The following is a 14,039-nucleotide window of genomic DNA, read 5'->3' as shown; positions in this document are numbered from 1 at the left end:
ATAAAATAAATAAAAAAAATATATAATTGGCTGTTATCATATTGCTTGCTATGTTACTCATTTGCAAGATGTTTTGAAATAAATAGCATTTTAAATGACTAAATATGAATACTGAAAACCCACGAAACTGCTCATAGAACTCGTTTGTACATCTGTACACAATAAATGGTCTACTATTTTTCGCTCTTTCAGTTTTTAGTGTGACCACAAGGAGGCAGTAAGGTGTCAAAATTAATAGACATATTTGCCTCTGGACCCTAAAACCCTAATAAATATTACTACGTTATTTACACATATGCCTTGCACAACCCAGTTTACCTCCAGCTATTATTTGTTGTCATCTTAAAAGTCATGCACAGCTGAGAATTTGCAAGCTTAAGGCGTGCATGTCACTTCCATGCTCAATGCATCTAATGAGCATCCAGCTGGTAATTAAAAGAAGTACTTAAAAGAAGAGACTGTTTTCTTTCCAAATAAATAAAACAGTCCAAACGCCGAAGTTCCAGCAGAGCCCTACTATAAGGGTGTGGCATTTTGTAAAGAGCAGACATACGGTAGAGAGAGAGAGAGAGAGAGAGAGAGAGGGAGAGAGAGGGAGAGAGAGAGAGAGAGAGAGAGAGAGAGAGAGAGAGAGAGAAAGAGACTGTTATGTAAGGAGGGAGAGTCTTCCCACCTCCCCTCTCTGTTTTTGTTTTTCTCAATGAGCCAGGCTCTCCCTGACGCAGGCCCCTGCGCCTGTCCACTAGGCCCCTTTCCTGGAAACAGAGCCTGGCAGGGGCCACTCAGGGGCAGGTTTGGGGGAGAGAGAGAGAGTGATTGTGGGAGTGGGTCTCCTTCCCTTTCCTGCAAATCACATGGCTCCAGACTTGATCTTAGCCTTACAGAAACCTCAGATTTGGTCAATCTGGGAACAGCTCTCGATGAGCATGTTTTCAGGTCATTGGGTTCACGGACCGTAAGTCACTGAGGGTGGGGGGCTCTAAGTGGGATTTAGAAGGATATATCCTGTTCACTGATTATTGACATGTAAGAGCCTGAAGACTGAATGAATCCTGAATATATCTCAAGATTTTATCATTTTAAAAGCCCATGTGTGATAAGATTGTTTTACGGCCATCTTTTTAAAAATCTTCTGTTTACACTTATTATATTTAATGAAAGACAAATGTTATTATATGTACTCATATAATACAGGTAACATTATATTATACTAAAATAAATATGAATATAAAATTGCATTCATATTATATTTTATTTTTTATTTGAATTATCTAGTAGTAATTAGTAAATACATTTTAATATATGCACTACCCACATCCAATGTTTGGAATAATTTCGTGTTGATGTTTTTGAAAAAAAAGTATCTTATGCTCACCAAGGCTGTGTTTATTTGACAAAAGTACTGCAAAAACAGTAATACTGTGAACTACTATTACAATTTTAGATTTTAATATATTTTAAAATGTTAATTATTCCTGCTGGCAAAGCATGATCCTTCAGAATTCATTAAATATGATGATTTAATGCTCAGTTATAGTCAATTATAATTGGTTCTTAATCATTATTATCATTGTTAAAAATATTTTTGCTGTTTCATATTTTTGTGGAAACCATGATGATTTTAAATTCTTTGATGAATAGAAAGCAGACAGTATTTAATTGAAATAGAACTGTTTTGCTCCTTTATAGATGTCTTTACTGTTATTTTTTATCAATTTAATGTGTTGTTGCTAAATAAAAGTATTGATTTTGTTTTAAATTTTATCCCAAACTTTTGACTGGTAATGTATCATGGCTTCCATGGAAACACTGTGCAAGTTTCTTTTCTGATAAGGTTTCTTGAGCAAATCGGCATGAATGATTTTGAAAGGCCCATAATTTTGAATGATTTTCAAAAATGACCCAAAACTTTTCAATGGTAGAATATATTCATAAAACACTGAATGTATCTGATCAGTTGAACAGCTTGACAGTTTTCTTGTTTTCTGCTCTTGAAATGTACACCAGAGATGCTCGAGTGTTAGAGAACAGGTTCTAACTTCACTCTGTCCTTGTTCAAGGCACCAATCCAGAATTGTAACCTTATAAAAACACAACAGTTAGGTTGCCCTTTCGGGTTAGAGCAGGTTCTAAGATTACCGTTTGGGTTTGATGAACTTTTTGGAGGCAGATATTCCACGATGGAATCTACTGATTTACAATTTTTTTTTTTTTTTTACCTGACTCAAGAAGATATTTGATATTTGTTAAAGTAATAATTAAATCCCAAGAACTTGAGGTGGACTGCAAAAAGATGGGTTACACCTGGAGTGAGGTGTATCTCTCAGTTTTGACCTCTAGGAAATCTTTAGTAAACAGGACAAACAAGGGGCACAATACAGCAAGGAAGAGCTATTAACGTTTCTGTAACATAAAAGCTTTTATTTACAATGGGCTGAGAAAGTGTAGTTAAGATAAAAACTAATTATAATTGCTATTAATGAAGCAAAATGTATTATTTCACCTTAAAAGCATGCAGTATGTTAATGTTTTATTATTTTCTTTACTTCCTTCCCTAAAAAATATTTGTTTGAAATAGTATGGCTTTTTATTATAATGAATTGTAAATAGAATGGATCTTTTGTGATTACATGCCTTCCTTTGCAGAGTTGAGGGAAAAAAGGGAGAGAAAAAAAAACATGTTTTGGAGCTCTCCGGCTTACACTTATTTTAGTTACATATCTGACATCTGCACAACTTCCACATTTCTAAAACTAGGAATGTAAACAGTGGTACCATTCTTGTTTATGTCTTGGTGTTGTGGTGTAGAATTGGTCACATTTGGGAATGGTCAGGAATAGATTTCCAACATAGGAGTTCAGCAGTACTCAGACTCATAAAAACTATGCCTGTTGCCCTTTTATCACTTATATTTAACATCCTCTTTGTTCCTATAGAAAGAGAGAGAGAAAAGACAGAAATATAGAATGTTGAAAAATAGAATGAAGGAGCAAAGCTTTCATGTCAGTTTGAAAACAAATTGGCAATTGTACAATAATTCATTAAATCATTCATCATTAAATTAACACCTTGTGCTGCATTATACAAGGCCATTAGAGTTGGTAAAAAGCTATTAAGCTTTCAAGTTATTATGTTATTATGTTTTTCTTCACACAGTTGATGCAAGTTGTGCAATTTAACAATGATGCTTTCTCTGACAAACTATGTTTCATATCATGATATGAAATATTGTTGTCAAAGTAAACAAGTTATCTAAGTGGTAACATGGTTTGTGAAGCTTGATTATTTTGTGCATGTTTAATTATATGTTTAATGACATAAATAATAAATCGATTTTAGTGATATCATACTCCATAACCTCAAATTTTCATGCTGGATTTAACACTTGCATTAATTTGAGTAATTAAAATACAGCTTTTAGTACTCAATAAATATACATAAATGCCCATAAATGTTTTTTTTTATTTTTTTATTTTTAATGAGCACGCTAAAATACCACATTAACAAATCAATGACCTTAAATTTTACACTAATGTTTATTAAATTACCTTTGGTACAGAATCCGCAGGTTACTCAGATTGTGCCCTTATAACACAAAGATATATTTAAAATTGATCAATAGCGTTTTAATCCACTTCGTCGTCAGTAATGATGAGGAGGTTCAGCAGGAAAAATAATTAGGTAGGTGTGATGCATTTTTAACTGCAATTTTATGATCGCTTCTGACTACTGATCTGCGACAAAACCAGCACTGGAGTGTTTTCGGTGTGGACTGTGCAGAACAGAAGAATGCTTCAGCTACTCCTACTTCCTGGAGATCCAATCCGAAACGACCTTGTTTCAAGGCGCCCCTATGAGTCCGTCCAAAGCAAAACAATACACGGAAAAACATAAAAATAGTCAATTATCGCCTAGTTTGGCGTATTATCTTCTCAAATTACGCATCTGAGCGATTTGGTCGTGTCTTTTTTAAAAACACTTTTCTGAATACAGCCCAGCTACGGAGTTGTTTATCTGTAGTAAGGGGAACTTGAAACCGTCCATGCCCCATGTCCTCGGTTGTTTTTCTTCTTTCGCCTGGATTCTCCATGTTGTTGGAGAAAAAGTGAGGGCTTTACCTAGACAAGAAGGGGCTATGGATGAATATACAAGCGATAAAGTAAACCGAGACGCGAAGCCTAGAAAATAGCGGATAAGAGAAAACAAAAACAAAGTATCATGCCCCTCCCATGTGGAAGAGAATAGAAGGCGGGAATAAATAAATATCAAAATATTTTGTTGCCGTAGGTTTGAGATATTTCTACGCGAAGGGAAATTATTCATTTCAAGCCTCGCTAGATTTAATGCCACTAAATGCGGACCGACTGTGTGTCGCTGGAAAAGGTTGGTTGGACGTTGAGGGCTGTGCGTTTGTTAGATGGAAAGTTCTATAATCACTCAAGTGCAGAGAGAGGATTCTCGGTTGTCTTCGAAAACAGGTAGGCAACGCACTGTCACATGCTAAACGGTGATGTTACAACACTGTCAGCTCTCTCTGGTCTCATATTCTCTGTCGGGCTGTATTTAACGCACCGCGTCGCGCTCTGCGATGTGCGATTTGAACTGTGAGTTATTTTGTTATATTGAGCTGATTGACGTGACAGTCGCGAGCGGAATTCGTTAAGTTCCAACGGTTTGAACAGCGAAATGTAAACACGCTCAGTTTTAAAGAAAAAAAACGTGTAACTTTATTTATTTTATTTTATTATGTAACGTTAACGTTACATGCTGCTGTTGCAGTAAGACATTGCTGAATGTTTACGTGATGTTTTTAAAAGAATTTCAGACGACGTGTTGACAACAGTGACATGTTTTTCTCTCTCGTTTGGGCTCCTTGATGTATATTAATAAAGTATGTGTTTTATTTATGTATTGTTTAATGTATATTTTATTTATTTATTGTTCCTTCACACAATAGACGCGGTTTGATATTTTTTTGAAACAACCAATTTAATTCGTGTCGCATGTCGTTTCCTCTTTTGTGGACGTCGTTACATCGCTTGGTTAATGGATCATTTGAGTGACGTGTTGTTTTCACGTTACGCAGATTGTGTTTCAGAAACATTTTCGGTTTATTAGACTTGCGTACCCTCGTATATTTCACAATCCTACCGCAGTGAAACTACACAAAATATCGAGCTGAAATGTAGAAAAACATCGGCCTAATGGAGAGCGCAAGGTGCAGCGCTGGAATGCACAACACACCCCTCAGCACACGCCCTCCATCTGCCGCGCGACGCTACGATTACACGCGTTTAAACCTTAACGGTTGATGAAGGCCTTATCTAAACGTTTAACGAGAAAAGGCCGCGGTGTTATGCGGAAAATTACATAGTAACCATTTTGTAACTACCTGCGGGCGAGTCTTATTTCCTCTGTTTTAACGCGCAGTTCGTACCAGTGTTTATCGTGTGCAGAGCCGTGCGCTTATTATAGATCTGACGCAAACACGATATAAACACCGCTCGTTCGAGTATGACTGTACTTATGTCAATATCAGATGTTTACGATCTCTGGATTAGTAAAGCAGCCAATGTTGGGAAAATAGCCAAACCAGGTCTGCACAGTTTCCTAGAAGCCCCCTTGAACCCTGTGTGTCCAGAGTGAATTTCTTGTCTGTGGCTTTAACAGCAAACAATCTCAGAAATGATGGTGTTTGGGAGGTGAACAGATGCATTAGTCGAAATGTAAGATGGTAATATAAAAAAGGTTAAATCAGTTTACCAATATAGTTTAAAACATATGTGCCAGTTATCTTCTAAATCATCCTCTTTTTTATTTATGATGGCTTGAAAATCATTTTTGTATAAATTTGTGCAAATATTCAGACTAACCAGAAACTATTGGTGTCAACTACAAAGTAAAAAGCACTGAAATTGTTTCGTTTCAAGTATAATGCGAGTATACTCAAATTCAAAAAATATTTTCTAAAATATTTTTTAGGATAAAAATATAATGAATTTTTGAGTCATGAATATCAAAAAATGTGCTTAAAAAGGTCAACAATATATAAATAATCTTTTTTAACAAACTAAATGCCTATAATTCACACTTGTCAGGGTCTGAAAGGGTTCTCTGTTTTGTGACATGACAATAAAATGGCTTCCTGCTTGTTATGCCACACTGACATGGATTTGTCTGTCAGAAGTTTTTTCAAATATTATTAATAAAAAATAAATCTTTAAAAATATATATTTTTTCTTTCTTTTTTCTTTTACAGTCTCCAGACAGGTACATAGTACCTAGGCATTTTTTTTACCTTAACCTTCACAATACAATATACAAATAATTTAATTCAGCAACTGAAAATATTGTATAAGCCGTATTCCAATCATTTTTTGCATAAAATGCAATTGAAAATTTTTTTTTTAGTAATTTAATATATATTTGCAAGTTATGTCACTGACCCCTAAACCAGATGCGAAGAATGTTTGCACTGTTCATGTAAAGTTTTGTTTATCTTTGCTATACAACCTTAGATTAAACAAGTTTATATTGATGCTATTCAAATCATGCAAGTATTCAGTTTTAGAAATTAGCTGAATATCCATCTGTATCCAACTATGGTTTAGTTTAATGCACATCATAACATCAAAATGCAATCCATGAAGAAAGACAATAAAACAATGCTTTGTTTAAATACATATAAAGGTTATCCGATATGGATGTATATGTAGATATCAGGGTGACAGAGACCAGGCAGCATGAATGCTGAAAAATAGCTTCCATATGTATTAATAATACAATATTTGTAAAACCAATTTGTTTTAGAGCAGTTCTTAGACACTTTGTCTAGGAAAACATTGCTGCTGTTATATCAGTGTTTTCTGATCATGTTAGATCTCTTACTTAGAACACAACTGAGAAAAACAATAATTTCTTAGATACTCTGTTCGCTGGTCTAATTTCAGATATCAAGAACTTGTTGTTTTCTTAACAGATTCCTTGGACTCCAGTTACACACGATCCCTTGAATTTGAAATCCGTGCTTGCCATTTAATTTGCCTACGAGATTTTGATTATCAAGGAAAATAGATGACAGTTCACTGAGGATGAAATTAACAGTTTTCTCTTATTCAGTTAAACTGTTTTCAGTAGATTGATAAATAAAACACACAATCTCATTTGATTAGATCTGAGCTGAAGTGTAATAGCTTGAAACCCTGACCACATAAAAGCTTGTAGCAGAACCTTTGTCTGTCCTTAACAAAATACTCTTTCCAATCCGCTCTAAATGCTTTGCATCCTTCCATCCTCATGTGAAAAGTGTTTTCAAAAAAGGGCATTTGAATTCATGGATATATTTTCCTTGTACTCCATTTCCTGAGTCCTTTTGTTAAGCAGGGCGTTATCAGCGAGTGTACAGATGGGCAAATACAGCACAGAGTAAATGATGACGAGGAGGCCATTTTCTCTCATCCTCTCTCCGCTGTACATGCTGCTCGTATGTTACATAAGATGATTCCTATAGCTACATAAGCATACATAAGGGAATGAGAGGGGGAAAGGTGCCTGGGATCGGCCCCTGCTCATCGTCAATTCCTTAAGCTTATAAAAAAAAAATCCATTACAAGTACTGAAGTTACATCACCATAGCAATTAAAAACAGATTCTATTCATTGCATGGTGTGTTTTTATGTTGCAAGAATTTTTTTAATATCCATTTTTTCTTCTTGGGAATCTCAACAGGCATGTCTGAACAAAATCATGTTTCACTTGCATGCAAATATTTACAGGCAAAAGTATGCTGAAAGCCCCCTAAATATGCAAGGAGCCCCTCTGTAATGCACAACAAAGCTCACTACAGATGTTGTGTTACAAAACATCTCTTATTTCTGTGGCTGTGAGTTATTTCAGTGGCGTATGCACTTCTAGGGCTTGTTTCTGCCAGACTCTCCTGTGATGAAATGGCTGTGTTTGTGTGTGTGTATGTTTTGCTCCGAAGGTACAGCTAAAATGTGTGGGCTTTCCCGCCCTCTGAGATTATATAACATATACCAGCCATGGCCAGAAGTCTCATTTAAAACAGATTTTCTGTTTCTGTGCAACGTGTGCCATCTCTGGAGAGGGGTGGCTGAGCATTTGGTGATTTTGATGTTGATAGGAGCTGCATTTACTGACAAAAACATACATTTCATTTCAGTGCTCTGAATAATTTATATAAAAGCTCTGTCGAGTCTTGGTGGTGCATTTGTTGCAAATGTATCTAGCTGATTGGCAAATGTGAATTTAGTTTTTGTTTGCCATCTATTGGAGACTATAAAGTGGGACAGTAGCTTTTAGTGGGTTTGTTTATAAACCACACAACATGAGGCTTTTTATGCTATGCGGGAGTAATATATGCAAATTATGCATTTGACGAAATTGTTTTATTGTGTTCAAACAGATCAGGTGAATAAAAGCTCACCTCAGAAACCTGGGAGTAGGAATATCTTCAAAAAGCTCATCTGTTGCCTTCGAGCTCAAGATGCCCAACTGCCAACATCACCTACCCATGATGCCTTGCTAGCCCCCGAGGACAATGGGACAATTGCCAAAGTATTATAGTAACCATTAATCAACACTGTCACTTTTTTTTGTTCCAGTTTATTTTGGATCATTAAAAACACAAAACAAAAAAGAAAAGACACATTTTAAAGATTAACTAGAAATAACTGCCAAAACTTAAATTGTCATTTTGCAAAAAAAATAAAACAAACTGCGTACATTGTCAAATTGTATATTTCTGTTTAATTAATGAAATACTTTATATACATATTATATATAAATACATGTGGGTAGATAAATAGAAAAAAATCCATATGAAATGTGTGAATTATAATCTGGATGTGTAAAATTAAATGTATGTTTCTGACAATAAAGGGGCAATGCAATGTATTATTTCAGTCAATCTTTTTTTTTCTTCTAAATAAAATATTGATCTGTTACATATTATCTGTAGGTACCAGGAGAGTGTCTGCTGCCAGCAGTGACCTCTCAGGACCAGGGGAAGATCTGTGTGGTCATAGATCTGGACGAAACACTGGTGCATAGCTCATTTAAGGTACAATCAGTTTATCAAACACTGACTGGTATTGTAAATTTGACTTTTTAGGGAGCTTCATACTGTTCCATTTTAAGAATAGGTTCATGAAATTATCTGTACAATAATTATTGTATTCAGTTCCACACTGCCGTTGTTTTTAACTCTATCCACATTGTGTTTTTGTAGCCAATAAGCAATGCAGATTTCATTGTGCCTGTGGAGATTGAGGGGACCACACACCAGGTGAGATCTGATCAATGTCTGTGTATGTGAGAAACAGCTGTAATATCCTGCCAGTGCACTGACTTGAATTGTGCAGGACTTGTTTGTGCCTGAAGAAAGAGCGGAGAGGTTGTTCTGTATTCAAAAGTGAATGATGAGCGCCATCTGCTGGACTGATGTGAGAACAACACTTACGTTAGTGGAGGAGGGTTTTGATGTTATGTGTACAATCACAAGAGACTCTATTTGCCCATTGATTCTTTTGTTTTACTCACAAAACTGTGGTAAACACCACAGCTGGTATATTAGAATATAATTTTTATAGTTTTAAAATATTTAGAATATAGCGAACCTAAAACGTTTATGGTTCTCTGCAATTTTTCACAGAACCTCTACATTTGGCCTCTGCCTGGTTCAAGTAATCCAGGATAGGTTAGTTCCCACTAGTACAGCCTATTCTTGATTACTTGTTTCAGGAGGAGGCTATGAGCGACAGCACTAGATGGACCTACATAACAAGATTTATTTTATTTACAGAATTTTTAAATTGAAAATTAATAATCTTTATTCTTAAATCTTAAAACTGAAGTTGCTACTCTGAAGACACTGCATTTGAATGATGAATTAAAATCATTAGCCTTATAAACAACAACAAAGCTGTCTGTGTGTTAGGTGTATGTGTTGAAGAGGCCATATGTGGATGAGTTTCTTCAGAGGATGGGAGAACTGTTTGAATGTGTTCTGTTCACTGCCAGCCTTGCTAAGGTATTCAGACATTTTTTACATTTCATTAAGAGCTTCAGGAAATAGAAATCCCTCACTGGTTAGTTAGTGTTATAGAGTTATGCTCTTGTAGCGTTAGATCTTATGTTTCCTTAACCCACCCCTCCTTCTCCCCATTCATGGCTGTGATAGTATGCAGACCCCGTGACTGACCTGCTGGATCAGTGTGGTGTGTTCCGCACACGGCTCTTCCGTGAATCTTGTGTCTTCTATCAAGGCTGCTATGTTAAAGACCTGAGTCGCCTCGGCCGTAAGCTCCACAAAACCCTGATCCTGGACAACTCCCCTGCCTCCTACATCTTCCACCCTGAGAATGCTGTGGGTTTCACTGTCCTTCTACTATTTAGCTTTTTTATTAAAGCCTTCCCTCTAGATTCTACCTCTTGCTATTTAACAATTGTGTATTTTTGCTGTATTTGATATATATATATATATATATATATATATATATATATATATATATATATATATATATATATATATATATACACACACACACAGTGGGGTTCAAAAGTCTCAGATAAGTATATATATATATATATATATATATATACACACACACACACACACTACCATTCAAAAGTTTGATAATTATGTGTTTTATAATTAAATTAATTATTTTATTCAGCAAGGATGCAATGTTACAGAAGATTTCTATTTCAAATAAATGCTTTTCTTCAAACAAAAAAGAACAAAAGTGTACTTTTGAATGGTGGATGTATGTATTATTATATCTATCATATAGACACAAATATAGAATCTATTCTATTTACTGTATAAATATATATAAAATATTAAGTGTGTATTAACAAATGTGACCCTGGACCACAAAACCTGTCTTAAGTAGTTGGGGTATATTTTTAGCAATAGCCAAAAAAACATTGTATGGGTCAAAATTATCGATTTTTCTTTTATGCTAAAAATCATTAGGATTTTAAGTAAAGATCACGCCCCTTACTGCTGATTGGCTACAAGTCCTGGTTTTGGTACCAGGACCGACTAAGTTTTCTAAAGCATTTAAAAAAAAAATACATACCCCAATTTTAAGCCTGTTAAGTAGAGATGTATAATAACCTCTGTGTCTATAACAGGTTCCTGTGCTATCCTGGTTTGATGATTCAGAGGACACTGAACTGCTTCACCTCATCCCAGTATTTGAAGAGCTAAGTCAGGCTGATGATGTCTACAGCAGACTCGAACAACTCAGGGGTCCATAATCCCTACACCACCAGACCAAGGCAAACCTCCATGTTGTGTAGCACTGACTGCCAATCATACGCGAGCGGCTCATATGATAGGAGACTCCGCATTCTGACCTGAAAACAAACACGGAAGCTCATAATTCTGCTCAGCACAAAGTATATGCGGTTCTGTTACATAGTTAGCGATGATAAATATTGTGGTCAGATGCCAACTTTGTCTCCATCATTGAGCTTGCCTCTTGCAATAACAATTACAGATTTTATATTCCTTTTTTATTTTTTGCTCTTAGCATTTTGTTTTTACATTTATAATGACATCTTTTGGGAGATTATAACAGGTCACCCATAATCCACAACAATGAATCTGAAGTCACTGTATTATGTTATAACATAAAGCACGATAAACTTTCATGCCAGTCTCTCTATGCAAAGTCCTACCTGAACTCAGCCTCACTATTTTCAATCTTCAACATTCATAATCATACTTTAAAGGAAAACTTGTGTATTTCAGATTAGAGCGAAAAATGCCACAGGAATACACATCGTCTCTTATCAAGCATGTTATACATACTTTTTCCATTAATGCAAATGTGAAACCAAGCACCCATTCATCCTTGTTTCTGATAAGTCTTATTACTTTACACAAGGCCTTGTTTAAACTGCAGTTTTTTTACTGTTGCTGAGCTGCGTTACCATAGTATTATGTAAAATACCTGTTTTTAACACTGTTTTGTGTGTATTAAAACCTCATGCTTATCTTGACACTTCCTGTATTAATCTTAAAGTGGCCTTATGTCTGCTTCAAGTGTACTTGAAGGGGTTTTATGATAGGTGAGGAGCAGAATGAACCAAAGAGATTTATCTTGATCTGTAATTGTCTTACTCTCTGCTGTATTTTTGCAGACAATTATTTGTGCTGTCATCTATGTGTATATTTGGGTGAACCTGAATTGAACTTGAATTGTCTTTGTATGATACTGTCGACGCAGACCACAAACTTCATCTTATATTATTTGAACATGATCATGTTTTTATAAGTTGTTTTTACTGTAGCACAAATAATACAGATTTTTATAAACGGCAAATTATTGGAAAAAGCAGATTATTGTCTTTTGGTTAAAAAACTGCCCTGGTAAAATCTGCTATTTTTGACTTTTGTATTTTGCAACAATAAATTTTTTTCTGTGAAACAATATGTAAATGTTTTCTGCATGTTGTCTTATGGAGTTACTGTTATCTATTAATAATAATAATATAACCTTATACATGGCTGCAGAGAATTCAAATAGCATGTAAATAGCATTCAAATTCAAGACACATCCACTTTTGAATGATGAAACACCAGAAAACAAGCATTCAGATTCTTTGGACTTAAGTTATACTCGTTTTGAAATGGTTTGATACCAAAGAAGATGTATCGTAAATTTTCAGTCACATTAAATAGTATATATAATCTGAAAAGTAACTTGTACATTCTTGTTCTGACCACTAGGGACACCAGAACCCATCTCGGAGTCGGTATACACCACAGTCTATGGTATACACTCGCTGCCACTTGATTAAGTACATCTGTCCATTTGCCTGGTAACACAAATTGCTATTTAGCCAATCAAATGGCAGCAACTCAGTGCATTTATGCATCACGACTTGCTAAAGTTCAGACCGAGCATCAGAATGGGGAAAAAATGGGATTTAAGTGACTTTGAACGTGTAATAGTTGTTGGTGCCAGACGGTTGATCTGAGTTTTAAAAAAACTGCTGATCTACTGGGATTTTCACGCAGAACCATCTTTAGGTCAGAAAAAGAGAAAATATCCAGTGAGCAGCAGTTGTGTGGACGAAAATGCCCAGTTGATGTCAGAGGTCAGAGGAGAATGGGCAGACTGGTTAGAGATTATAGAAAGGCAACAGTAACTTAAATAACCTCATGTTACAACCAAGGTATACAGAATATCATCTATGAACGCGTAACACATCGAACCCTGAAGCAGATTGGCTACAGCAGCAGAAGACCACACTGGGTGCTGCTTATGTCAGCTAAGAACAGAGGCTACAATTCACACAGGTTCACCAAAATGGGACAATAGAAGATTTGAAAAACGTTGCCTGGTCTGACGAGTCTCGATTTCTGCAGCGACATTCAGATGGTAGGGACAGAATTTGGCATAAAGAACATGAAAGCATGAATCCATCCTTCCTGGTCTCAACGGTTCAGGCTGGTGGTGCTGGTGTAATGCTGTGGGGGATATTTTCTTGGCACACTTTGGGCCTCTTAGTACAAACTGAGCATCATTTAAACACCACAGCGTACCTGAGTATTTTCTGACCATGTCCATCCCTTTATGACTACAGTGTACCCATCTTCTGATGGCTACTTCCAGCAGGATAATGTACCATGTCACAAAGCTCAAATCATCTGAAACTGGTTTCTTGAACATGACAATGAGTTCACTTTACTCAAATGGCCTCCTCAGTCACCAGACCTAAATCAAATAGAGCAGCTTTGGGATGTGGTGGAACAGGAGATTCACATCATGGATGTGCAGCCAACAAATTTGCAGCAACTGCGTGATGCTATCATGTCAATATGGAACAAAATCTCTGAGGAATGTTTCCAACACTTTGTTGAATCTATGCCGCGAAGAATTAAGGCAGTTCTGAAGGCAAAAGGGTTCCAGCCTGGTACTGTACTAGCAATGTGTACATAATAAAGTGGCCAGTGAGTGTATATGAAGACATGTTTTTATACACTCTATGAAGAAGACTGT

General features: G+C 35.8%; 1 protein-coding gene across 1 annotated transcript; it reads left to right on the top strand.

Moving 5' to 3' along the window:
• Window positions 1–3,923: 3,923 nt before the first annotated feature.
• LOC132128870 (carboxy-terminal domain RNA polymerase II polypeptide A small phosphatase 2-like) lies at window positions 3,924–12,466 on the top strand. Its single transcript, XM_059540247.1, has 7 exons — window positions 3,924–4,478; window positions 8,426–8,577; window positions 8,981–9,082; window positions 9,251–9,307; window positions 9,959–10,051; window positions 10,202–10,387; window positions 11,161–12,466. The coding sequence occupies exons 1-7, from the start codon at window positions 4,418–4,420 to the stop codon at window positions 11,284–11,286; spliced, it is 777 nt and encodes a 258-aa protein (XP_059396230.1). The 5' UTR covers window positions 3,924–4,417; the 3' UTR covers window positions 11,287–12,466.
• The last annotated feature ends 1,573 nt before the right edge of the window (window positions 12,467–14,039 follow it).

This window comes from Carassius carassius, chromosome 46, assembly GCF_963082965.1.
Source record: "Carassius carassius chromosome 46, fCarCar2.1, whole genome shotgun sequence".
NCBI lineage: Eukaryota > Metazoa > Chordata > Actinopteri > Cypriniformes > Cyprinidae > Carassius > Carassius carassius.
This window is presented reverse-complemented; position numbering and strand designations above follow the sequence as displayed.

Bases quoted from the DNA above. Each gene is read 5' to 3' on its own strand.
- LOC132128870 (XM_059540247.1), top strand. From the start codon at position 4,418: ATGGAAAGTTCTATAATCACTCAAGTGCAGAGAGAGGATTCTCGGTTG. The intron at 9,308-9,958 runs GTGAGATCTGAT...TCTGTGTGTTAG, and splicing joins TTGAGGGGACCACACACCAG to GTGTATGTGTTGAAGAGGCC. The intron at 10,052-10,201 runs GTATTCAGACAT...TGGCTGTGATAG, and splicing joins TCACTGCCAGCCTTGCTAAG to TATGCAGACCCCGTGACTGA.